This window comes from Oncorhynchus clarkii, chromosome 3 (assembly GCF_045791955.1).
Source record: "Oncorhynchus clarkii lewisi isolate Uvic-CL-2024 chromosome 3, UVic_Ocla_1.0, whole genome shotgun sequence".
NCBI classification, from domain to species: domain Eukaryota; kingdom Metazoa; phylum Chordata; class Actinopteri; order Salmoniformes; family Salmonidae; genus Oncorhynchus; species Oncorhynchus clarkii.
In genome coordinates, this window is record NC_092149.1 from 79,640,467 (window position 1) to 79,665,453 (window position 24,987).

The 24,987-nt window shown below is 43.4% G+C and overlaps 1 protein-coding gene across 1 annotated transcript in view; it reads left to right on the top strand.

Moving 5' to 3' along the window:
• The first annotated feature begins 96 nt into the window (after nucleotides 1–96).
• Nucleotides 97–24,987, top strand: part of LOC139386114 (histone demethylase UTY-like) — a 25,338-nt gene continuing 447 nt past the window's right edge. The window contains exons 1-6 of the mRNA XM_071131545.1: nucleotides 97–516; nucleotides 650–713; nucleotides 6,327–6,435; nucleotides 6,993–7,042; nucleotides 10,846–10,904; nucleotides 23,608–23,766. Coding sequence (XP_070987646.1) covers nucleotides 356–516; nucleotides 650–713; nucleotides 6,327–6,435; nucleotides 6,993–7,042; nucleotides 10,846–10,904; nucleotides 23,608–23,766 — 602 coding nt within the window. The 5' untranslated portion in view covers nucleotides 97–355. The remainder of the gene's footprint in view (nucleotides 517–649; nucleotides 714–6,326; nucleotides 6,436–6,992; nucleotides 7,043–10,845; nucleotides 10,905–23,607; nucleotides 23,767–24,987) is intronic.

Sequence of the window (24,987 nt, forward strand, 5' to 3'; positions counted from 1 at the left end):
CGTTGGTCACAGTGAGGAGAGGGCGTTCCTACGGTGGCGGCGTGCATTCGTCTATGTGACACAATTACAACAACTTTGAGCTGGTGTGGGGGGAAGTTTACTATATTACCAAATAACGCCCTATCGTAAAAACCGGCATCAACTCCACTTCTTGCATTATTTGGCAAATACATACATTTAGTATTTTGTGTACAATCATGCGATAAGGCTGTTTTTGGACGGGTCTTGTTTTCCTTCAGGATTTGGCAAACACTCGGCTGAGCTAGCTACGTTTTCAGTCCTACATACGGTGGTGTACTTTCGTTCTTATTATATTTTGGTGGAGTTGTGTCGCCCGCTTCCCTGTTCCTTTTCTATGAAATCGTGCGGAGTGTCGCTCGACGCGGCTGCTGCTCGAAGTCTCCGCGCTGCTGGTGATGAGGAAAAGAAAATGGCGGCGGGAAAAGCGAATGAAGTCGAATTGGACTTTCTGAAGCTAACAGCGCAGGAGAGAGACAGCTTGGTCGAAATGAACAGGTTAGCGAATGAGCAATGCATTTGCTTTCCTTGTCTACCTTTTTGTGTATTGAGTTTTCGTACATTAAAGTATTTTAAAACGACATATATACTCAAGTAATACGGAACCGCCTGTGTTGTCCTCTGCTTGCAGTTCACTATTTGGATTTCAGAGGCTTCATGAAGATGGCGCCAGAACGAAGGCCTTGCTGTTAAAGGTATGTCACAGATAGGACCAGAGTCGCCCCTCCGCTGTCACTCCTGATTCGTGCATATCTGGAATAAGTGTCAGGGACCTGCTGGACATTTAACCACAAACCCCTTCCATTAGCTAGAAGCCAGGCTCACAAGTGGGTGGATATTACGTTAATGAATTCCCTTTCCAGTCAGTGTGAATTATAGTTGTATCTTGACAAAATGTGGAAAAGTGACACCGGCAGCATTTTAATTTAACTAATGTTACAGGACATTTGAGAAATGCATTGGATGCGTAATCTGATTATGGCGTCCACCCACGGTGCTCATAATGACACAAGTCACATTTCGATGATCGTAATTAATTTTAACAGAACATGCAACTGTAGGATGCAACTTCGTGCGTTCATTACCACATTTCCGATACGCTGTTAGAGTAACTGACACATTGACTTCTCCTCAGCCAACAAGACCAGTAATGCACAGCAGAATCACTAGCCTATGTCAATCTACTGTCCCCGTAAGTAGACACGTTTACACTCTATTGGTCAGTTTTTCGTTATGTGCGAGAAAGAAATATGCTATTCCAAACCGACTCATGTACAGTTGTGGGAAGATGGATCCTAAATTCATATGACCAGTAAGCCTAGGCTACATCTGGCAAAAATGTGACAGCAATGATGCTGATGCAACAGAACAGAACGTTTAGCTTAAAATGTTGATAAAACTATTATTTCATCTCATTATAAGCGCAGCAATGTGTACAAGTCAGTAGGCTACATACTAATGTTCGTTCCTTAAAGTGGACTGACGGCGTTTGAACTACTTTGCAGATATGAAACAGACAATCATATCAATCCAAAATATACATTTCCCAGTTTATGCTACAAAACCAACTTTATAAGGTTTTAATAATAGGTTCTGTTTTCCTCAATATTCCATGACATACACTAAGGTATTGTTGGCAGAATAGATGGATGTATTTCAATGTTTGATTAATATAATTCACCTATACATTTAATTCACCAACACTCTATCACTCCAGTGTTTAATTGCTAAATTGTAATTACTTTGCCACCATGGCCTATTTATTGCCTTACCTCCCTAATCTTACCTCATTTGCACTCACTGTATGTAGACTTTTTCTATTGTGTTATTGACTGTACGTTTGTTTATTCTATGTGTAACTCTTGTGTTGTTGTTTGTGTCGCACTGCTTTGCTTTATCTTGGCCAGGTCGCAGTTGTAAATGAGAACTTGTTCTCAACTGGCCTACCTGGTTAAATAAACAGGAATTAAAAAAATTAAATTACATTTCTTGGTGGTCCAAAATATTGCGATCAGGTTGTAAATCACATATGGCCTGGTACATTGTTTGCTGCCTCCATTGGGATGCACTGTTTGAGTTTTAATAATGGCTCAATACATTTAAAAAAAAATGGAATAATGTACAGTGGGGAAAAAAAGTATTTAGTCAGCCACCAACTGTGCAAGTTCTCCCACTTAAAAAGATGAGAGGCCTGTCATTTTCATCATAGGTACTCTTCAAATATGACAGACAAAATGAGAAAAAGAAATCCAGAAAATCACATTGTAGGATTTTTTATTAATTTATTTGCAAATTATGGTGGAAAATAAGTATTTGGTCACCTACAAACGAGCAAGATTTCGGGCTCTCACAGACCTGCAACTTCTTTAAGATGCTCACCTGTTTGAACTTGTTATCAGTATAAAAGACACCTGTCCACAACCTCAAACAGTCACACTCCAAACTCCACTATGGCCAAGACCAAAGAGCTGTCAAATAATGACCATCATTATGTTTGGAGGAAAAAGGGGGAGGCATGCAAGCTGAAGAACACCATCCCAACCGTGAAGCACGGGGGTTGCAGCTTCAATTTGTAGGGGTGCTTTTCTGCAGGAGGGACAGGTGTACTTCACAAAATAGATGGCATCAAGAGGGAGGACAATTATATGGATATATTGAAGCAACATCTCAAGACCTCAGTCAGTATATACTGTACTCTATACCATCTACTGCATCTTGCCTATGTCGTTCAGCCATTGCTCATATATTTGTATGTACATATTCGTATTCATTCCTTTACACTTGTGTGTATAAGGTAGTTGTTGTGAAATTGTTAGGTTATATTACTTGTTCGATATTACCGCATGGTCGGAACTAGAAGCACAAGCATTTCGCTACACTTGCATTAACACCTGCTAACCATGTGTATGTGACAAACACATTTGATTTGATTTAGGAAGTTAAGGCTTGGTTGCAAATCGGTCTTCCAAATGGACAATGACCCGATATGTGCATATGCAAGTGTAGCATACTTACAAAGTTGTGGCAAAATGGCTTAAGGACAACAAATCAGGTTTGGAGTGACCATCACAAAGTCCTGACCTCAATCCCATAGAAAATTTGTAGGCAGAACTGAAAAGCGTGTGCGAGCAAGGAGGCCTACAAACCTGATTCGGTTACACCAGCTCTGTCAGGAGGAATGGGCCAAAATTCACCCAACTTATTGTGGGAAGCTTGTGGAAGGTTACCCAAAACGTTTGACCCAAGTTAAACAATTTTAAGGCAATGCTACCAAATACTAATTGAGTTTATGTAAACTTCTGACCCACTAGGAATGTGATAAAAGAAATAAAAGCTGAAATAAATCATTCTCTCTACTTATATTCTGAAATGTCACATTCTTAAAATATTGCCAAGAAACTGAAGATCTCGTACAACGCTGTGTACTACTCCCTTCACAGAACAGTGCAAACTATCTCTAACCAGAATAGAAATTGGAGTGGGATGTCCTGGAGCACAACTGAGCTTGAGGACATGTACATTAGTGTCTAGTTTGAGAAACAGATGTCTCACAAGTCCTCAACTGGCAGCTTCATTAAATAGTAGCAAAACACCAGCCTCAACGTCAACAGTGAAGAGGTGACTCCGCAATGCTGGCCTTCTAGGCAGAGTTCCTCTGTCCCGTGTCTGTGTTCTTTTGTCCCTCTTAATCTTTTATTTTTATTGACTGGTCTGAGAGTTGGCTTTTTCTCTGCAACTCTGCCTAGAAGGCAAGCATCCTGGAGTCACCTCTTCACGGTTGACATTGAGACTGTGTTTTTGCGGGCAAGAATCAGAATGTCCACAAATGGGCTTAACTACAGACAGAACTACTTCTCAGCTCAGTGGCCTTCTATTGTGCCTCCCCCCACTTTAGTGGCCTTCTATTGTGCCCCCCCCATTTCAGTGGCCTTCTATTGCGCCTCCCCATTTTACTGGCCTTTAAGAAGCTTTTTGTGCATATGGAACATTTCTGGGATCTTTTATTTCAGCCCATGAGACATGGGACCAACACTTTACATGTTATGTTTATATTTTTGTTACCTGAGTTTGTGCCTGTGAGATTGAGTCCGACTAGTGGAAGCCTCGTCTTCTCTTCCCTTGCAGTTGAAACTCAAACAGAAAATCTACGGAAGTTGTGATCAAAACATTGTAAATAGCCAAGAAACACAAGGTACAAAGTTTCACTTCAGTAGACTTTCGTTTCAAGTCAATTAGACTAACTTTTATGCCTGTTCACAGGGCTTATATAAAGGAATCTTTCACTCAGCTCTTTACGTGTGCACAGATCCCCAGGCAGTTGCAGCGCCAGGGGGAATAGGCTATATAGGATTCGTAGTTTGACTTTCATTTACCAGCTATAAAATTAAACGGCCACTGCAACATTTATTTGACTATACATGTGATCATACTTGACTTTGTTTTTTATTCACTGTGGAGCCCTGAACACCCTCCAACATGGCTGGTGAATAGATGTCTTACCATGCCAATGCCAAAACCAACCCGCATGGCTGTTCATTTTATACCCTGCCAATGCACATCGACTACTGGTTCCCCCTGTATATAGCCAAGTTATCTCACACTGTATTTTATGCGTTTTTATTATTACTGTACGTGTTTCACTGTTCTATTAAATACATGTTTTTTTATATATCATTTTCTCTTTTCTTTCTCTCTGCATTGTTGGGAAGGGCCTGTGAGTAAGCGTTTCGCTGTTAGTCCACACCTGTTTTATGAAGTATGTAAAATTGGTTTTGATATACCTGAAAGTGTGTGTGTGTGTGTGTGTGTGTGTGTGTGTGTATATATATATATATATTTTTTTTTTATTTTATTTATTTTTTATTTTTTACCCTGCAATAGAATTGAATCATGTCGAGGAAATTTGAAAATTTCTGTGGGACCGTACTTCATTCTGTCCTATTGTTTCCAAATCCCTGTTCTTCATTTAGGCTGGCTTCTCATGCTATGGAGCCTAGGTGCAGTGCCTGATTGGACAGCTGGCTCTCTTCATCTGGCAACTTGGGACAGAGCACTGTACCCAGGGGTAGTTGGGAAATATAGCCCACATAGGGTGGTCAAATAGTGCTCTGGAGTGGTGTGTTATTTGGGGGGGTGACCTGCAATGGCATGTTATTTGGGGGGGGAAGGGGTGACTACAATGGTGTGTTGTTTGGGGGGAGGGGTGACCTGGAATGGTGTGTTATTTGGGGGCGTGACCTGAAATGGTTTGGGGGGGAAGGGGTGACCTGGTGTGGTGTTTGGATGGGGAATGGGGTGACTGGAATGGCGTGGTGTTTGGGGGGTGACATTTGTCTGGTTCATATCAGCCACTGTCTGCTCCAGTCAGGTCTTGAGTGATCCTGTAGCACAGTGTCTGGGATGTCTGTCTGGCTGGCTAGATCTGAATGGATGAGACAGGGCTGTGGTGTGACGATTGAGACTACGCTGTCTGTGTGTCTCTGTCTCCCCTCAGGACTGCACTGACCTCTCTCCTCTCTTTCTCCTTTATTTTTCTCACTCACTCATTCACTCTGTCTGACACCTTTGGTTGCCGGACTGACTCTGTGATCCCCCTCCTAGTCAATACAGCTCTAAAGTGTCACCTGCTCTACATTGTGCATCAAATGAGGAACACATGACTACCGCTTCACCCTGGTTCCTGGTATGCCATTGCTCCTGCACTGTAATAACATTCCTAACAAATGCAAATGTCGTTTTGATATCAAGTTGGCGGATTTGAAATGGCTCGACCGAACTGCTCCCTTTTCTCTCTCTGAGTGGCTAGGCTATATCCCGGCCACTGGTCCTAGTGATATACAGCTGGGGTGCACATACTTTTTATTCAGCCAGTGACTCTCCATCCTCCAGCTCACTGCCTGTTTCTAGGTGCTGCTCTCTCATTTGGCCCTCAGCCAAATGAGCCCACTGAAAGGTGGGAGGGGACACCTGTGTGTCTGGGGCGACCTGCCAGAAACCTGTATCTATTTTTATGAGAGGTACAGCGATATGGTTCAGTGATGATCAAGTTATTTTAGGGACTTGTAGTTGCTGTTTTGTAACACGTTAGATGCCTGTTATTGTTTTCATATGTTGCTCATCAGGATTTTTTGCTATTAGACAGACCGTAACCAACGTGTTTAGTGTTTAGGAAACTTAGGCATATAAGCTCAAACTGATTTAGTGTGGACTTCTAAAAGTTGGGGCATTCTTTAGGCCACCATTTTTAATACAGGGTGTTGAAATGATTTCCCCCTCCCCTCCCTCTTCCCTCCTCCCTCTCCCCATAGGCTGTAAGCTGCTATGACTCTGCCATCCTGAAGTCAGAAGGGAAAGTAGAGCCAGAGATGTTCTGCCAGCTGGGCCACTTCAATCTTCTCCTGGAGGACTATCCAAAAGGTGATCAAACGTACACACACACAGTCTACACCAGATCACATCCTTAATTTAGTAATAACAATGCTTTTGAAATTGTATGTTTGGCAGAATGTAGGATTTCGGTGTTGGAATTTGTCCTTTAAAAGTAGCAGCAGCTGCCAGACAGACTACACGCCCTCCCTCTTATTCTTCCCAAACCCTGTAAAAGGTGTCTGGAAATGACAAATAATAGTAGGCAGTTGTGTTGGTGTGTAGCATGCTCTGCTGTCCCACACAGAGTCCTTCACTTCTCTGCCGTTATGTAATTCCACTGCCGTTGTTTGCGGATGTCTCTGGGCTTTATATGACTACAAGTCTGGGGCAGTTTCTTGAGGAAATGTAGGTCGTGTGCGTTTTCATGCTTGAGTGTTTAAGTTTGAAGAGCTGTTTATTGTTAAGCTTTGGGTTTTATTTGGCCTGTATTGCTGATGAGGTAGTGGCACCACAGTATTGTGTGTTGAGTGGATGAAGATGATGTAATGTTGGCTAATTGTTACAGCATTGTTTTGATCTGTTCACTAACTGGTCTCTCCTCTCAGCATTATCTGCATATCAGAGGTACTACAGTTTACAGTCGGACTACTGGAAGGTGAGTGGCTACTTTCTGAAACATAATTTATCCAAGTAGATGTAGCTGTAGACTGCTACTTTCTGAAACACCATGTACCCAAGTATATCTAGCTGTAGACTGCTACTTTCTGAAACACCATGTACCCAAGTAGATGTAGCTGTAGACTGCTACTTTCTGAAACACCATGTATCCAAGTAGATGTAGCTGTAGACTGCTACTTTCTGAAACACCATGTACCCAAGTAGCTGTAGACTGCTACTTTCTGAAACACCATATATCTAGCTGTAGACTGCTACTTTCTGAAACACCATGTACCCAAGTATATCTAGCTGTAGACTGCTACTTTCTGAAACACCATGTATCCAAGTATATCTAGCTGTAGACTGCTACTTTCTGAAACACCATGTATCCAAGTAGGTCTAAATGTTGACTGCTGACCCCTTGTTTTCTTGGCATTCAACTGCATACCTTGACGATGACAGTCTGTTCATAAAGGAATGATGTTAGACTAGGGAAGCTGTTCTCCAGTGTCTAGGTCATATTCAGTTGACCGTTTGACCCGGCCAGTCCAGCCACCAGCTCTTATCATGCGGTGTGTCCTCTCCCTGCCCAGTGTGGGTGGATAAGGGAGGATGGATGTTAGTTCCAGTCTGCCGTGGTGCCCATTGGCGTGTGAGTGGAGATGAGGTGTTTGGGACGTGACCGTGTTTGGGACGTGACCGTGATGGGGACAGACAGCGTTGTGTTTCTGACCCTGTTCACCTGGTTCTGGGACTGTGACTGGGCCTGCCTGGGAGAAAGGGCTATGGCTTTAGACTGGAGTAAGGAAAGGCTACCTGGGACTGGGCAGAGGGCTGAAGCTGGGGTGTAGGGTTGGCGCTTGATCGAGGCTTTCTGGACTGAGCATCAGGTTGGGCTTTGGACTAGGGGCTGGGTGTAGGGTTGGAGCTTGATCGAGGCTTTCTGGACTGAGCATCAGGTTGGGTGTAGGGTTGGAGCTTGATCGAGGCTTTCTGGACTGAGCATCAGGTTGGGTGTAGGGTTGGAGCTTGATCGAGGCTTTCTGGACTGAGCATCAGGTTGGGCGTAGGGTTGGAGCTTGATCGAGGCTTTCTGGACTGAGCAGGTTGGGCGTAGGGTTGGGTGTAGGGTTGGAGCTTGATCGAGGCTTTCTGGACTGAGCATCAGGTTGGGTGTAGGGTTGGAGCTTGATCGAGGCTTTCTGGACTGAGCATCAGGTTGGGCTTTGGACTAGGGGCTGGGTGTAGGGTTGGAGCTTGAGTCTCACGACTGTTGGCTAGGAGCCAGGTCTCGGGTAGAGGACTTGACTGAGCTATGCTGAGACTGGGAGGAGCAGGGAGGTAGGCTATACTCCCTGAGTCTGTGGAAGAAATGGTCAAAACATTGACTGAACTTGACTGAGTCGGTCTGTCTCATGGGAGGTGAATGTGAAGGGTAGGCTGCCAGGCTGTCAGAAACATTCTTACTCAGACTCTCGCATCCTCTCTCACTTTCTCAACTCTCACATCGTCTTTCTCTGGGGACCAATGCATATCGATTAATTATTACTGGTGTTGCATGGTATACTGAAACTTCTGTACTTTTTCCGATATTAGAACCTGACAAACGGTTTGATACTAAAATGTTTGTTGCTTTCGGTACTTCTGTCAAATGTGTCTCAAGTTGTCTACTGATTTGAGAGAGGATCAAGTCTGTCAGTGCAGCCAATGTCCTCTTATCGTCTGCTCCACTTACTCATTGCTAGTTCTAGCAGCTAGAGTCTGTCTGTTCTGAGGAACCACTGCACTCACTGGGAGTCTGGGCTGCATCAGTTATGCTGCACACAAGTTCAACTCTAATAATGCATGTAGAAAATGTAGAAAATATTTAATTACTGTTCGCAAAACAATGTCCATTATATAACTTTATTCATTCACTTCATCTCCCCCGCCTCACCTCTTTCCCAGTCAAGATCATCTTAGTTTGAGCCTCACTGTCTGTCTGTCTGAGATGTCATGGGTCTTAAAGAGACAGTGCAGACTTTTATAAAATAACAGATTGCTTCTTCTATGCAGATGTTGTTGATCAATAAAATAAGTCCCAAATGGAAAGGAAACAGTTTTTCAAATTGACCGTGTGATTTATATAATTGATTCATTAATGCATACATTCAAATCTAAAAAGTCAAATGTAATGATATTGACCTTGTGTGGAAACCCTCAGGTATGCTGTCTGTCTGATCCTCTCTCCTTCTAACTCCTCAGCCATGCTGTCTGTCTGATCCTCTCTCCTCCTAACTCCTCAGCCATACTGTCTGTCTGATCCTCTCCTCTCTCCTAACTCCTCAGCCATACTGTCTGTCTGATCCTCTCTCCTCCTAACTCCTCAGCCATACTGTCTGTCTGATCCTCTCTCCTCCTAACTCCTCAGCCATGCTGTCTGTCTGATCCTCTCCTCTCTCCTAACTCCTCAGCCATACTGTCTGTCTGATCCTCTCTCCTCCTAACTCCTCAGCCATACTGTCTGTCTGATCCTCTCTCCTAACTCCTCAGTCATGCTGTCTGTCTGATCCTCTCTCCTAACTCCTCAGTCATGCTGTCTGTCTGATCCTCTCTGTTTGTCTGATCCTCCTAACTCTTCAGCCATGCAGTCTGTCTGATCCTCTCTCCTCCTAACTCCTCAGCCATGCTGTCTGTCTGATCCTCTCTCCTCCTAACTCCTCAGCCATGCTGTCTGTCTGATCCTCTCCTCTCTCCTAACTCCTCAGCGATACTGTCTGTCTGATCCTCTCTCCTCCTAACTCCTCAGCCATACTGTCTGTCTGATCCTCTCCTCTCTCCTAACTCCTCAGCCATGCTGTCTGTCTGATCCTCTCTGTTTGTCTGATCCTCTCTCCTCCTAACTCCTCAGCCATGCTGTCTGTCTGATCCTCTCTCCTCCTAACTCCTCAGCCATGCTGTCTGTCTGTTCCTCTCTGTCTGTCAGATCCTCTCTCCTCCTAACTCCTCAGCCATGCTGTCTGTCTGTTCCTCTCTGTCTGTCAGATCCTCTCTCCTTCTAACTCCTTAGCCATGCTGTTGGTCTGATCTGCTCTCTTGTTTTCTGGTTGATTGGTATGTCTGTATGAGTAGGAGGTTCTGTGCTTAGAGGCTTTCGGTTGTTACTGATACCGGTACTACAGTGTCATGTGAAACTATGGCACAATGGTAACCTCAAAGGTGAATTACTGGGACACAATGGTAACCTCTGAAAGGTGAATTACTGGGACACAATGGTAACCTCTGAATTTAGGCCTCTACTCTGCCATTGACCTTATGGGCATAGAATGCACTTTAATCCTGAGAGGGATGAGGACTAGGCCAACTGAACACTTTCCATTTAGATGAGTCAGTCAGGACTGTATGTTAGTGATATCAATCCCTCCAGGATTGCATTATCATTTTTTTGTGGGAAAAATCAACAATTCCCTTCATATTAGGCTATGCGAGGGCCTGCAAACTTGACAAGTCACGGCACTATTTCCTCATAAAACAGTAAAATCATAATTTTTATTGCAATGCAGAAAATGTCAATTGGCACTGCAAAATTAAGTGTCCTCTTCTCTGCAAAAATCACAACAAAATCCCAGCTAAATCCTAGAGGGACTGTGAAGTGTCCTTTTTTTTTGTTGAAACTTGACTGAGCAATCAGTGTTGTTCAGACAGTATCTTTAAATGGATTTTTTTATTTATTTTATTTTAAATTTTTTTTTTTTTTACCAATGCCGTTTGAGAAATAGACTAAATGTTCCTGCCACTAATGGTTTTTCTCCCTCTCTCAAGAATGCGGGCTTTTTATATGGCCTTGGTTTGGTCTACTTCCATTACAACACATTTCACTGGTAAGTACGCATGGACAGTGTTTTCCTTTGGACTGTAGTGTGTTTTTATTAGCTTGGCCTCGTGGATCTGTGTAGTGATACACAGGCTATATAGTACATTACATTTATGTAGCCATTGTATGTTCCTTACTGTGTGTATGTTTTCATTGAACCCTGGTGGGATTGACTGTTGAACAGTCAATTATGCTTCTTTCATTCTATAAACTCATAGTTTAAAGTCCAATAACATTTTATTGGTCACATACACATGGTTAGCAGATGTTTAGCAAAATGCTTGTGCTTCTAGTTCTGACAGTGCAGTAATATCTAACAAGTAATATAACAATTCCCCAACAACGACCTAATACACACAAATCTAAATGGGTGAATGAGAATATGTACATGTAAGTATATGGATGAGCAATGGCTGAGCCGCATAGACAAGGTGCAGTAGATTGCGTGGGGAGAGGGTGTAGTGTGATATGGGGGTGCGACCAGTCTCAACGTCAACAGTGAAGAGGCGATTCCGGGATGCAGGCCTTCTAGGCAGAGTTCCTCTGTCCAGTGTCTTATTTTGGCCATCTTAATATTTTTTTTGTTATTGGCCAGTCTGAGATATAGCTTTTCTTTGCAACTCTGCCTAAGAGGCCAGCATCCTGGAGTCGCCTCTTCACTGTTGACGTCGAGACTGGTGTTTTACGGGTACTATTTAATGAAGCCACCAGTTGAAGACTTGTGAGGCATCTGTTTCTCAAACTAGACACTCTAATGTACTTGTCCTCTTGCTCAGTTGTACACCGGGGCCTCTTCTCTTTCTATTCTGGTTAGGGCCAGTTTGTGCTATTGTGAAGTTAGTAGTACACAGCATTGTACAAGATCTTCAGTTTCTTGGCAATTTCTCACATGAAATAGCCTTCATTTCCCAGAACAAGAATAGACTGACAAGTTTCAGAAGAAAGTTCTTTGTTTCTGGAGATTTTGAGCCTGTAATCAAACTCACAAATGCTGATGTTCCAGATACTCAATTAGTTGAAAGAAGGCCAGTTTTATTGCTTCTTTAATCAGCACGACAGTTTTCAGCTGTGCTAACATAATTGAAAAAAGGTTTTCTAATGATTAATTAGCCTTTTAAAATGATAAACTTGGATTAGCTAACACAACGTGCCATTGGAACACAAGTGATGGATGCTGATAATGGGCCTTTCTACTAGAGGTCGACCGATTTATCGGAATGGCCTATTAATTAGGGCCGATTTCAAGTTTTCATAACAATCGAAAATCGCTATTTTTGGACACAGATTTTTATTAAATTGAATTATTATTTTTTACACCTTTATTTAACTAGGCAAGTCAGTTAAGAACACATTCTTATTTTCAATGACGGCCTAGGAACGGTGGGTTAACTGCCTTGTTCAGGGGCAGAACGACAGATTTTTACCTTGTCAGCTCTGGGATTCAATCTTGCAACCTTACGGTTAACTTGTCCAACGCTGTAACCGCCTGCCTGTTACGCGAATGCAGTAAGAAGCCACGGTAAGTTGCTAGCTAGCATTAAACGTATCTTATAAAAAACAATCAATCAATCATAATCACTAGTTAACTACACATGGTTGATGATATTACTAGTTTATCTAGCGTGTCCTGCGTTGCATATAATCAATGCCGTGCGGATTCGCGAAAAAGGACTGTGATTGCTCCAACATGTACCTAACCATAAACATCAATGCCTTTCTTGCACTCAGTACACAAGTATATGTTTTTAAACCTGCATATTTAGTTAATATTGCCTGCTAACATTAATTTATTTTTACTAGGGAAATTGTGTCACTTCTCTTGCAACAGAGTCATGGTTTATGCAGCAGTTTGTGCCGCCTGGCTCTTTGCGAACTGTGTGAAGACTTTTTCTTCCTAACAAAGAAAGCCAACTTCGTCAAACGGGGGATGATTTAACAAAAGCGCATTTGCGAAAAAGCACACTCGTTGCACGACTGTACCTAACCATAAACATCAATGCCTTTCTTAAAATCAATACACGGGAGTATATATTTTTTATACATGCATATTTAGCTAAAAGAAATCCAGGTTAGCAGAAAATATTAACCAGGTGAAATTGTGCCACTTCTCTTGCGTTCATTGCACGCAGAGTCAGGGTATATGCAACAGTTTGGGCCGCCTGGCTCGTTGCGAACTAATTTGCCAGAATTTTACGTATTTATGACATAACATTGAAGGTTGTACAATGTAACAGCAATATTTAGACTTATGAATGCCACACATTAGATAAAATACGGAACGGTTCCGTATTTCACTGAAAGAATAAATGTTTTGTTTTCGAAATTATAGTTTGCGGTTTCGACCATATTAATGACCTAAGGCTTGTATTTCTGTGTGTTATTATGTTATAATTAAGTCTATAATTTGATATATGATAGAGCTGTCTGACTGAGCGATGCGTACGAGTCTGCTGCTCCCTACCATTCATTCAAACAGCACTTTCGTGCGTTTTGCTAGCAGCTCTTCGGCAATGCTTCAAGCATTGAGCTGTTTATGACTTCAAGCCTGTCAACTCCCGAGATTAGGCTGGTGTAACCGAAGTGAAATGGCTAGCTAGTTAGCGGGGTGCGCGTTAATAGTGTTTCAATCGGTGACGTCACTCGCTCTGAGACTTGGAGTAGTTGTTCACCTTGCTCTGCAAGGGCTGTGGCTTTTGTGGAGCAATGGGTAACGCTGCTTCGAGGGTGGCTGTTGTCGATGTGTTTCTGGTTCGAGCCCGTCGAGGAGAGGGACGGAAGATATACTTTTACATTGGCAATACTAAAGTGCCTATAAGAACATCCAATAGTCAAATGTATATGAAATACAAATGGTATAGAGAGAAATAATCCTATAATTCCTATAATAACTACAACCTAAAACTTCTTACCTGGGAATATTGAAGACTCATGTTAAAAGGAACCACCAGCTTTCATATATTCTTATGTTCTGAGCAAGGACCTTAAACGTTAGCATTTTTACATGGCACATAATGCACTTTTACTTTCTTCTCCAACACTTGTTCAATTTGGTTTAAATAATGCAAAAAAACAAGTTTCATTATTCAGAAGCTAGCCAGAAGCTGGCTTAACTAACGTTAGTATTCAGCTAACCACAGTTGGCGGTCATCAGCTATCCTTTAGCTCGAAAAGCTATCGCCAGTTTTGTACAACGCGACTCAGACCAGAGCATACCGGACCCATTTTCTATCCATATCCCCGGATTTCTACCGCAAGCTCTGGACATTTACACCTGGATCTTGCAGCTAGCTAGCTGGTATCCGAGTGACTATTGGCTTACGTCGGTCAGGAGCAAACATCAATTATTCTGGAGCTAGCCAGCTGAAGAGTTCCATCAGCCACTCCTGGGCTACAATCACCTATCCGGACCCGTTTTAATGCCGATACGGAGCCCCACCGGGCCTTCACGACTGGACTACCGACGTTATCTGCACGAGGGAGTTACCCAACTGGCCCCTCCGTCGCGACGTAACCTGAACGCCCATCTGCGGTCCGCTAACCGTTAGCTGTCTTATCGGCTGCTAACGGCTACACCTACCTGGCTACGTCAACAGCACTGCACCCCCAACAGCAACTCGCCCAAGCCTTCCCCATTTCTCCTTGTCCCAAATCCATTCAGCTGATGTTCTGAAAGAGCTGCAAAATCTGGACCCCTACAAATCAGCCGGGTTAGACAATCTGGGCCCTTTCTAAAAATTATCTGCCAAAATTGTTGCAACCCCTATTACTAGCCTGTTCAACCTCTTTCGTGTCGTCTGAGATTCCAAAGATTGGAAAGCAGCTGCGGTCATCCCCCTCTTCAAAGGGGGTGACACTCTTGACCCAAACTGCTACAGACCTATATCTATCCTACCATGCCTTTCTAAGGTCTTCGAAAGCCAAGTCAACAAACAGATTACCGACCATTTCGAATCCCAATGCAGTCTGGTTTCAGAGCTGGTCATGGGTGCACCTCAGCCACGCTCAAGGTCCTAAACGATATCTTAACCGCCATCGATAAGATACAATACTGCGCAGCCGTATTCATTGACCTGGCCAAGGTTTTCGACTGTCAATCACCACATCCTCATCGGCAGACTCGATAGCCTTGGTTTCTCAAATGATTGCCTCGCCTGGTTCACCAACTACTTCTCTGATAGAGTTCAGTGTGTCAAATCGGAGGGCCTGTTGTCCGGGCCGCTGGCATTCTCTATGGGGGTGCCACAGTGTTCAAATCTTGGGCCGACTCTCTTCTCTGTATACATCAATGATGTCGCTCTTGCTGAGTCTCTTATCCACCTCTACGCAGACGACACCATTCTGTATACTTCTGACCCTTGTTTGGACACTGTGTTATCAACCCTCCAGACGAGCTTCAATGCCATACAACTCTCCCTCCGTGGCCTCCAACTGCTCTTAAATACAAGTAAAACTAAATGCATGCTTTTCAACCGATCGCTGCCTGCACCTGCCCGCCCGCCCAGCATCACTACTCTGGACGGTTCTGACTTAGAATATGGGGACAACTACAAATACCTAAGTGTCTGGTTAGATTGTAATCTCTCCTTCCAGACTCGCATGAAGCATCTCCAATCCAAAGTTAAATCTAGAATTGGCTTCCTATTTCGCAACTAAGCATCCTTCACTCATGCTGCTAAACATACCCTCGTAAAACTGACCATCCTACCGATCCTCGACTTCGGCGATGTCATTTACAAAATAGCCTCCATTACCGTACTTAATAATTTGGATGCGGTCTATCACAGTGCCATCCTTTTTGTCACCAAAGCCCCATATACTACCCACCACTGCGACCTGTATGATCTCGTTGGCTGGCCCTCTCTTCATACTCGTCTCCAAACCCACTGACTCCAGGTCATCTACAAGACCCTGCTAGGTAAAGTCCCCCCTTATCTCAGCTCACTGGTTACCATAGCAGCACCCACCTGTAGCACGCGCTCCAGCAGGTATAACTCTCTGGTCACCCCCAAAACCAATTCCTCCTTTGGCCGCCTCTCCTTCCAGTTCTCTGCTGCCAATGACTGGAACGAACTACAAAAATCTCTGAAACTGGAACCACTTATCTCCCACCCTAGCTTTAAGCACCAGCTGTCAAACAACTACCTCTTCCCCTACTGTATTTATTTATTTTGCATCTATGCACCCCATTATTTATATTTCTACTTTGCACATTCTTTCACTGCAATTCTACCATTCCAGAGTTTTACTTGCTATATTGTATTTACTTTGCCACCATGGCCTTTTTTTTGCCTTTACCTCCCTTATCTCACCTCATTTGCTCACATTGTATATAGAAGTATTTTCTACTGTATTATTGACTGTATGTTTGTTTTACTCCATGTGTAACTCTGTGTTGTTGTATCTGTCGAACTGCTTTGCTTTATCATGGCCAGGTCGCAATTGTCATTGAGAACTTGTTCTCAACTTTCCTACCTGGTTAAATAAAGGTGTTCTCAACTAGCCTACCTGGTTAAATAAAGGTGAAATAAAATGAAACATTTGAGGCTAAATTGATTTTATTGATGTATTATATTAAGTTAAAAGAAGTTTTCATTCAGTATTGTTGTAATTGTCATTATAACAAATACATTTTAAAAATTAATCGGTATCTGGGTTTTTTGGTCCTCCAATAATCGGTTTCGGTGTTGAAAAATCATAATCGGTCGACCTCTACTTTGTACGCCTATGTAGATATTCCATTGAAAACCAGCCGTTTCCAGCTCCAACAGTCATTTACAACATTTAACAATGTCTACACTGTATTTCTGATCAATTTGTTATTTTAATTAGCTTTTCTTTCATGAACTATTTCTAAGTGACCACAAACTTTTGAACGGTAGTGTATATAAGACTCATGAGAAGGGGGAGATGAATAGAATATGACGTTCATCTAAACTGGAGGGGGAAATTATTGTCTAAACACCCAGCAATGATGGTGAATATGCACAGTGCTCACTCACCGGGAATATGGTCGATGCTTTCCACTGGTGCCAATAAGATAGGCTATAGGCCTACTGTTGTTCGATCAATTAAGTTGATTTGTTTTTTAAAATTGTGTTCTCTTTACAGCAAGAGCCATTTGCTTTCCAAACGTATGTTTTCCCACGATTACATTTTTTAAATATTGCAATATGCCTGGCTGGGCCTCTACTTTTCGCTGACAGTTGCAACTCAACAATCGTCTATTTGGTATAACTCACGCGCGTTGCCCAAATTACATGCGCTGCCTGCCTTCCAACTGTAGGCAATGCGGTTTAAAACAAGCTAATGATCCTGTGTTCAAATCATGCTTTAGTAGTCTATGTTGAATGATTGTATTTATTTATGTATAGACAGAAGTAGGCTATATAATTACTTGGGGAAAGCTTCCCCTAACATTATGGACGCGGCGCCTCTGATCCTATGTCAATCTACTATTCCCCCATAGTAGAAAAGTTGACCTATTCAATTGGTCAACTTGTCGAGAAAGAAATAACCCAAACAGACTCTAGGACAGTTGTGGGACGATAGATCCCAAATTCATACAACCAGTAGGTCTAGACTACATAAAAAAATAAAGTACTTAAAAAGCAATGAATCTAATCAGAACATTTAGCTTAAAATGTTGATAAACTATCATTTATTAAAATGATTAGCGCACAAGGCAGTAGGCTACGCTCAAGTGTGCATTTGGCTACTGGACAATGAAAGCAAGTTGAAAACCAATAGAAACTGGCTACTGGACAATGAAAGCAAGTTGAAAACCAATAGAAACTGGCTACTGGACAATGAAAGCAAGTTGAAAACCAATAGAAACTGGCTACTGGACAATGAAAGCAAGTTGAAAACCAATAGAAACTGGCTACTGGACAATGAAAGCAAGTTGAAAACCAATAGAAACTGGCTACTGGACAATGAAAGCAAGTTGAAAACCAATAGAAACTGGCTACTGGACAATGAAAGCAAGTTGAAAACCAATAGAAACTGGCTACTGGACAATGAAAGCAAGTTGAAAACCAATAGAAACTGGCTACTGGACAATGAAAGCAAGTTGAAAACCAATAGAAACTGGCTACTGGACAATGAAAGCAAGTTGAAAACCAATAGAAACTGGCTACTGGACAATGAAAGCAAGTTGAAAACCAATAGAAACTGGCTACTGGACAATGAAAGCAAGTTGAAAACCAATAGAAACTGGCTACTGGACAATGAAAGCAAGTTGAAAACCAATAGAAACTGGCTACTGGACAATGAAAGCAAGTTGAAAACCAATAGAAACTGGCTACTGGACAATGAAAGCAAGTTGAAAACCAATAGAAACTGGCTACTGGACAATGAAAGCAAGTTGAAAACCAATAGAAACTGGCTACTGGACAATGAAAGCAAGTTGAAAACCAATAGAAACTGGCTACTGGACAATGAAAGCAAGTTGAAAACCAATAGAAACTGGCTACTGGACAATGAAAGCAAGTTGAAAACCAATAGAAACTGGCTACTGGACAATGAAAGCAAGTTGAAAACCAATAGAAACTGGCTACTGGACAATGAAAGCAAGTTGAAAACCAATAGAAACTGGCTACTGGACAATGAAAGCAAGTTGAAAACCAATAGAAACTGGCTACTGGACAATGAAAGCAAGTTGAAAACCAATAGAAACTGGCTACTGGACAATGAAAGCAAGTTGAAAACCAATAGAAACTGGCTACTGGACAATGAAAGCAAGTTGAAAACCAATAGAAATAGCCTACTGGACAATGAAAGCAAGTTGAAAACCAATAGAAACTGGCTACTGGTTTCAAAGGCTTTTGGAAGTCTTTATAAAACTATTGCCTCCCACGGATATGGTTGCGTTTTGCCTAGGCTACTTTGAAACGAGGTTAAACATGCCTCATATGTAGTGAATCGTTCAAGTAAAAACATGAAGTAGCTATATGTTTTAAAAATGCCTGCAGCCTCCAGCTCGTTGTCTAAGCATTTGAATGGCGAATGAGAAGCACACTTTGTAATCATGGCCCCAAAACTTTTTTTTAACACACGATTGCATGATTGCTATGATTGGGCTTATAAAAGCGTTGTCTGACGGTTTTCGCGTTCTGTCTGTCTGTATGCTGTGTGCATGTGATACATAACGAAGATGCATAATGATACACACCAATTTAGTTCCTTTAAATTATGCAAATTAACTCAGACAGATTTACATCAACTGGTATTTCCATCGATGAATAGGCTAAAAAGCACTATTTTGCAATGGGATGTTATTTTTCTCCTGGACAATTTAATTTGTCTGCTCACACTTTGCTTCTGCAGTGTGGTGCTCTGTGTGTGGAATCCAGTGTCCAGTCTTCGTTATCTGTCTCAGCCAGGTAACCAGTTACCAGACCCTGCTGTGTTGTTAACAGTACTGTGTCTCGCTCTCTTCACATGCTTACCTCACTGTTTTCTACCCCTTTCCAAGCCTGTAAAGTGTATGGGACGAGCGACTACCACAGATGCCACTATAACCGAAATAAGCCTAACTAAATCACAAAATAAAAAATACCCCAGAAGCTTTTTACCAAAATACTCTCCCTCCCCATATACCTATTATAGGGAATATATTACTATACTTTAGAGTTGAAGTTGGGATCTTGTTGAGTAAGTACTTTGCTGTGTAGTGGTGTTAGGCATCTGTGACATTGCCTGATATTTATTGACTACTGTAGGTGCCCTTTCTCCCTGTCTAGGTCAGTGCAGCCCTCCTCCTCAGAGGCCCAGGCAGGACAGAGAAGGTAGGCCCGCTATGTTGGTTTCCATATGGAGAAATTCTGCTAGAATGTGTCTTTGACGCAACTTGATGCCATCTTGAATCTACATGTTGTCTAGGTAGTCATTATGCATCTACATTTGAGTAATTCCATAGAGAATAATGCAGCTAGGAAGGTCATATTGCCCTGACTAGGAGCCGTCTTGAATCTACATGCTGTAAAGCCAAGTCGGACCATCACGGTAGAGAACTCCAGTGTCGCCCTCCCAGAGTGCAAAGAAACTTGCCGTGTCCCTGGAGAAACACCCTGTCGTTCTCTGCAAACATCGAAGCAGTGACCTGCTCCTGCAGTTTTATGCTCTACAACATCCGTAGAGTACGACCCTACCTCACACAGGAAGTAGCACAGGTCCTAATCCAGTCTGGACTACTGCAACTCACTGTTGGCTGGGCCATCAAACCCATGCAACTTATCCAGAACACTGGAGTTCGCCTGGTCTTTAACCTTCCTAAGTTCTCTGATGTCACCCTGCTCCTCCGTACACTCCACTGGCTTCCAGTCGAAGGTCGCATCCACTACAAGACCATGGTACTTACCTACGGAAGAGGAAGAGGAACTGCCCCCCCCCCCCCCACCTTCAGGCTATGCTCAAACCCTACACCCCAATCCGAACACTGTTCTGCCACCTCAGGTCTCTTGGTCCTCCAACCCCTACGGGAGGGCAGCTCCCGCTCAGCTAGGACAGCAGAGCCCTGGCCATCATCCGAAAACATCTGACACCCTAACCTTCAAACAATATCTTAAATAATTCTCACCTCGACCTGGATTATATATCTATTGTTCTATTGCTAGGTCTTACTGCCCTGTTGGAGCTAGAAACACAAACATTTCTGCAAATCTGTGTACGCAAACAAACTTTGATTAGGGGGCTACAGGGAAGCAGGTAATCTGGGTTCCCTCTATGTACTACAACTTACTTTAAATAGCTAGAGGCTACAGAGGAATGCAGCACTATCAAATGTAATGTTACCAGATGTCTCCAACCAACCCTGGTCCGAGAGAGCTACAGGGCTAGAGCTGTGGTCTCCAACCAACCCTGGTCTGAGAGAGTTACAGGACTAGAGCTGTGGTCTCCAACCAACCCTGGTCCTAGAGAGCTACAGGGCTAGAGCTATGGTCTCCAACCAACCCTGGTCCTAGAGAGCTACAGGGCTAGAGCTGTGGTCTCCAACCAACCCTGGTCTGAGAGAGTTACAGGACTAGAGCTGTGGTCTCCAACCAACCCTGGTCCTAGAGAGCTACAGGGCTAGAGCTGTGGTCTCCAACCAACCCTGGTCCTAGAGAGCTACAGGGCTAGAGCTGTGGTCTTCAACCAACCCTGGTCTGAGAGAGTTACAGGGCTAGAGCTGTGGTCTCCAACCAACCCTGGTCCTAGAGAGCTACAGGGCTAGAGCTGTGGTCTCCAACCAACCCTGGTCCTAGAGAGCTACAGGGCTAGAGCTGTGGTCTCCAACCAACCCTGGTCCTAGAGAGCTACAGGGCTAGACCTGTGGTCTCCAACCAACCCTGGTCTGAGAGAGTTACAGGACTAGAGCTGTGGTCTCCAACCAACCCTGGTCCTAGAGAGCTACAGGGCTAGAGCTGTGGTCTCCAACCAACCCTGGTCCTAGAGAGCTACAGGGCTAGAGCTGTGGTCTTCAACCAACCCTGGTCTGAGAGAGTTACAGGGCTAGAGCTGTGGTCTCCAACCAACCCTGGTCCTAGAGAGCTACAGGGCTAGAGCTGTGGTCTCCAACCAACCCTGGTCCTAGAGAGCTACAGGGCTAGAGCTGTGGTCTCCAACCAACCCTGGTCCTAGAGAGCTACAGGGCTAGAGCTGTGGTCTCCAACCAACCCTGGTCCTAGAGAATTACAGGGCTAGAGCTGTGGTCTCCAACCAACCCTGGTCCGAGAGAGCTACAGGGCTGGACTAGTAGATCAGTAGTCTGGTCCTAGAGAGCTACAGGGCTGGACTAGTAGAGCAGTAGTCTAGTCCTAGAGAGCTACAGGGCTAGACTAGTAGAGTGGTGGGACATATTCCCTACATTAGATAATACAACAGGATTTTGTCAGTAATAGCATAATTCTAGTATTATTGGGGTTCAGTCAGAGAACACTTTGCATTGTTTAATGTTCTCCCTCTATCTCTACCAGTCTGTCTGGCCTGGGGACTGTTTAATGTTATGCCCCTGTCTCTATCAGTCTGTCTGGCCTGGGGACTGTTTAATGTTATGCCCCTTTCTCTATCAGTCTGTCTGGCCTGGGGACTGTTTAATGTTATGCCCCTGTCTCTATCAGTCTGTCAGGCCTGGGGACTGTTTAATGTTATGCCCCTGTCTCTATCAGTCTGTCTGGCCTGGGGACTGTTTAATGTTATGCCCCTGTCTCTATCAGTCTGTCTGGCCTGGGGACTGTTTAATGTTCTCCCTCTGTCTGTCTGGCCTGGGGACTGTTTAATGTTATGCCCCTGTCTCTACCAGTCTGTCTGGCCTGGGGACTGTTTAATGTTCTCCCTCTGTCTCTACCAGTCAGTCTGGCCTGGGGACTGTTTAATGTTATGCCCCTGTCTCTAGCAGTCTGTCTGGCCTGGGGACTGTTTAATGTTATGCCCCTGTCTCTATCAGTCTGTCTGGCCTGGGGACTGTTTAATGTTATGCCCCTGTCTCTATCAGTCTGTCTGGCCTGGGGACTGTTTAATGTTCTCCCTCTGTCTCTACAAGTCAGTCTGGCCTGTCTCTATCAGGTCTGACTGTTTAACAAGTCAGTCTGGCCTGGGGACTGTTTAATGTTATGCCTCCATCTCTACCAGTCTGTCTGGCCTGGGGACTGTTTAATGTTATGCCCCTGTCTCTATCAGTCTGTCTGGCCTGGGGACTGTTTAATGTTATGCCCCTGTCTCTACCAGTCTGTCTGGCCTGGGGACTGTTTAATGTTATGCCCCTGTCTCTAGCAGTCTGTCTGGCCTGGGGACTGTTTAATGTTATGCCTCCATCTCTACCAGTCTGTCTGGCCTGGGGACTGTTTAATGTTCTCCCTCTGTCTCTACCAGTCTGTCTGGCCTGGGGACTGTTTAATGTTATGCCCCTGTCTCTCTCAGTCTGTCTGGCCTGGGGACTGTTTAATGTTCTCCCTCTGTCTCTACCAGTCTGGTTTTCTGTTAGCTTGTCTGCTGTGCACTCATTTTCACTGCCAATCTGTTCCAGCCTAGAGAAGCTAATGTGCCTACCACTCTGGAAGGAATGAATAAGAGGGAGGGAGGGAGGGATGAAGGATTGGAACAGGGAAAGGAGGGGGAGTGAGGCCAATGGGTTCAGAATGCTTATCCTGTGAGTTTGTGTGTAGTGAGATCAGTGTTTCTACTGTCGTCTCTCGTGCTGTGGCCCTGACATGCGATAGTCTTTGTTTTCACAACTGCACTGTGAGTGGATTTTTTTTGTTTGTGTAGGTTCCTGTAATTGTTTGTTTATGTGTTGAATATGGGTATTTGTATATCAGAGGGGTGAAGCAGTAGAGTGGGTCAGGTTTATTTTGCAGCCTATATAGTTTGTTTATGTGGTTTACATCAGTGTTGTTATGGATGGGGGTTATGTTGCCAAGGTAACAGCGCTGCTTTCTCTCTTGCTTCTGTTCATTCTCTCTCATTCTCTGTGGCTCAATCCAGAGATGCTCTAGCAAGGCAAAGAGCTGCAGGACTCTTCCACGCCTCCGAATGTAAAACGTCAAGGTTTTTGTTCCTCGATTTTTATCCCAGAAAAAAAGCAGCCTCATTTAACATATCGTTATTTCTACACATTTTGCTTTTGTGAATTCGTTTTTTTGTGTGTGTGTGTGTGTGTGTGTGTGTGTGTGTGTGTGTGTTTTGTTCCATCCTATGTTTAATGCTCTCGTCCTGTTTCTCTCTGTATGCAGGGCGATAAAAGCATTTCAGGATGGGCTCTATATTGACCCCAGTTTCTCCCGAGCCACAGAGATCCACATGAGACTGGGCCTCATGTTTAAAGGCAACACCAATTACGAGTCCAGTCTGAAGGTATGTACTATTAAAGGGCTGATCCCAATTAGTCGACTGCATTTGATTTTTAGTCTATATCACTTCCCCATTACATGTATCACCAGTAGTACGTTTACTGTACTTCCTATCATTTCTAATCTACGTTTGTTCGATTATGGTAATTTATGTTAATGCATTAAATGTATTATTATTTTAATTATTCCAGTCTTACCGTTCACATTGTTGGAGTGGACACAGTGTTTTCAGAGTGCACAACCCATGCTACGCTTGCAAGAAACACGTTTTTGTTTATTTTCATTCCATTTACAAGTTTTGTCAATTCAATTTAGTCACTATGTTTAGTTTGGAGCGATTCTGTCAATGTTGAGTAAGGACGCGTACCTGATTATGCATAGAAGTATATAGGCTACCTGGGCTGCGAGCAAATGTATATGGGGATGTGATGGTGTTTCTGATTTGCTTCACCTACCACCACTAATGGCCTGTGGAGCTTCTCAGAGTAATGTTTTCTTCACCTCAAACATCAAGCAAACAAATTCTGTTTTTACATCCATTGAGAATGACAACCAATTCCTCAATCTATTTGAAAAGTCTTTCCAGCGCTCTCCCTTTCAAAAACCTCTCAGCGTGAAAGAGAAAATGTCATGTTCTGATCCAGTGGAAACGTCATAGAACAGGCCTACCTGATTACTTCTTATCAGTGCTTGGACTGAAATAGGTTCCGGTACTCATTTTGGGTAGTGATGCACCGATATGCCCTTTTTGGCTGATACCGATATCCGATATTTTCCTTGCCAAAAAAAAGATACCAATAACTTATACTTAACATTTTAGCTGCCTTTGAAGCATTCTAGTACAGTTAAATAGTTAACACACACACATGGACACAGCGGTCTAAGGCACTGCATCTTAGTGTAAGAGGCATCACTACAGTCCCTGGTTTGAATCCAGGCTTTATCACATCCGGCTGTGATTGGGAGTCCCATAGGGTGGCGCACAATTGGCCCACCATCGTCCGGGTTTGGCTGGGGTAGGTTGTCATTGTAAATAAGAATTTATTCTTAACTGTCTTGCCTAGTTAAATAAAAGGTTACACACACCAAAAGGTTATTTTGATGGCATTTACGTATGTCCCCATTACCAGTAGAACATCATCAAAACCTATTTATTTCACTTGCTGTGCTGTTTCGTTGTTCATTTGTTCAATTGTTTCATTCTCAACCAGGATTTCTATGGGAACGCCGTTTGGGTCTTTGTTATGGAACGCCGTTTGGGTC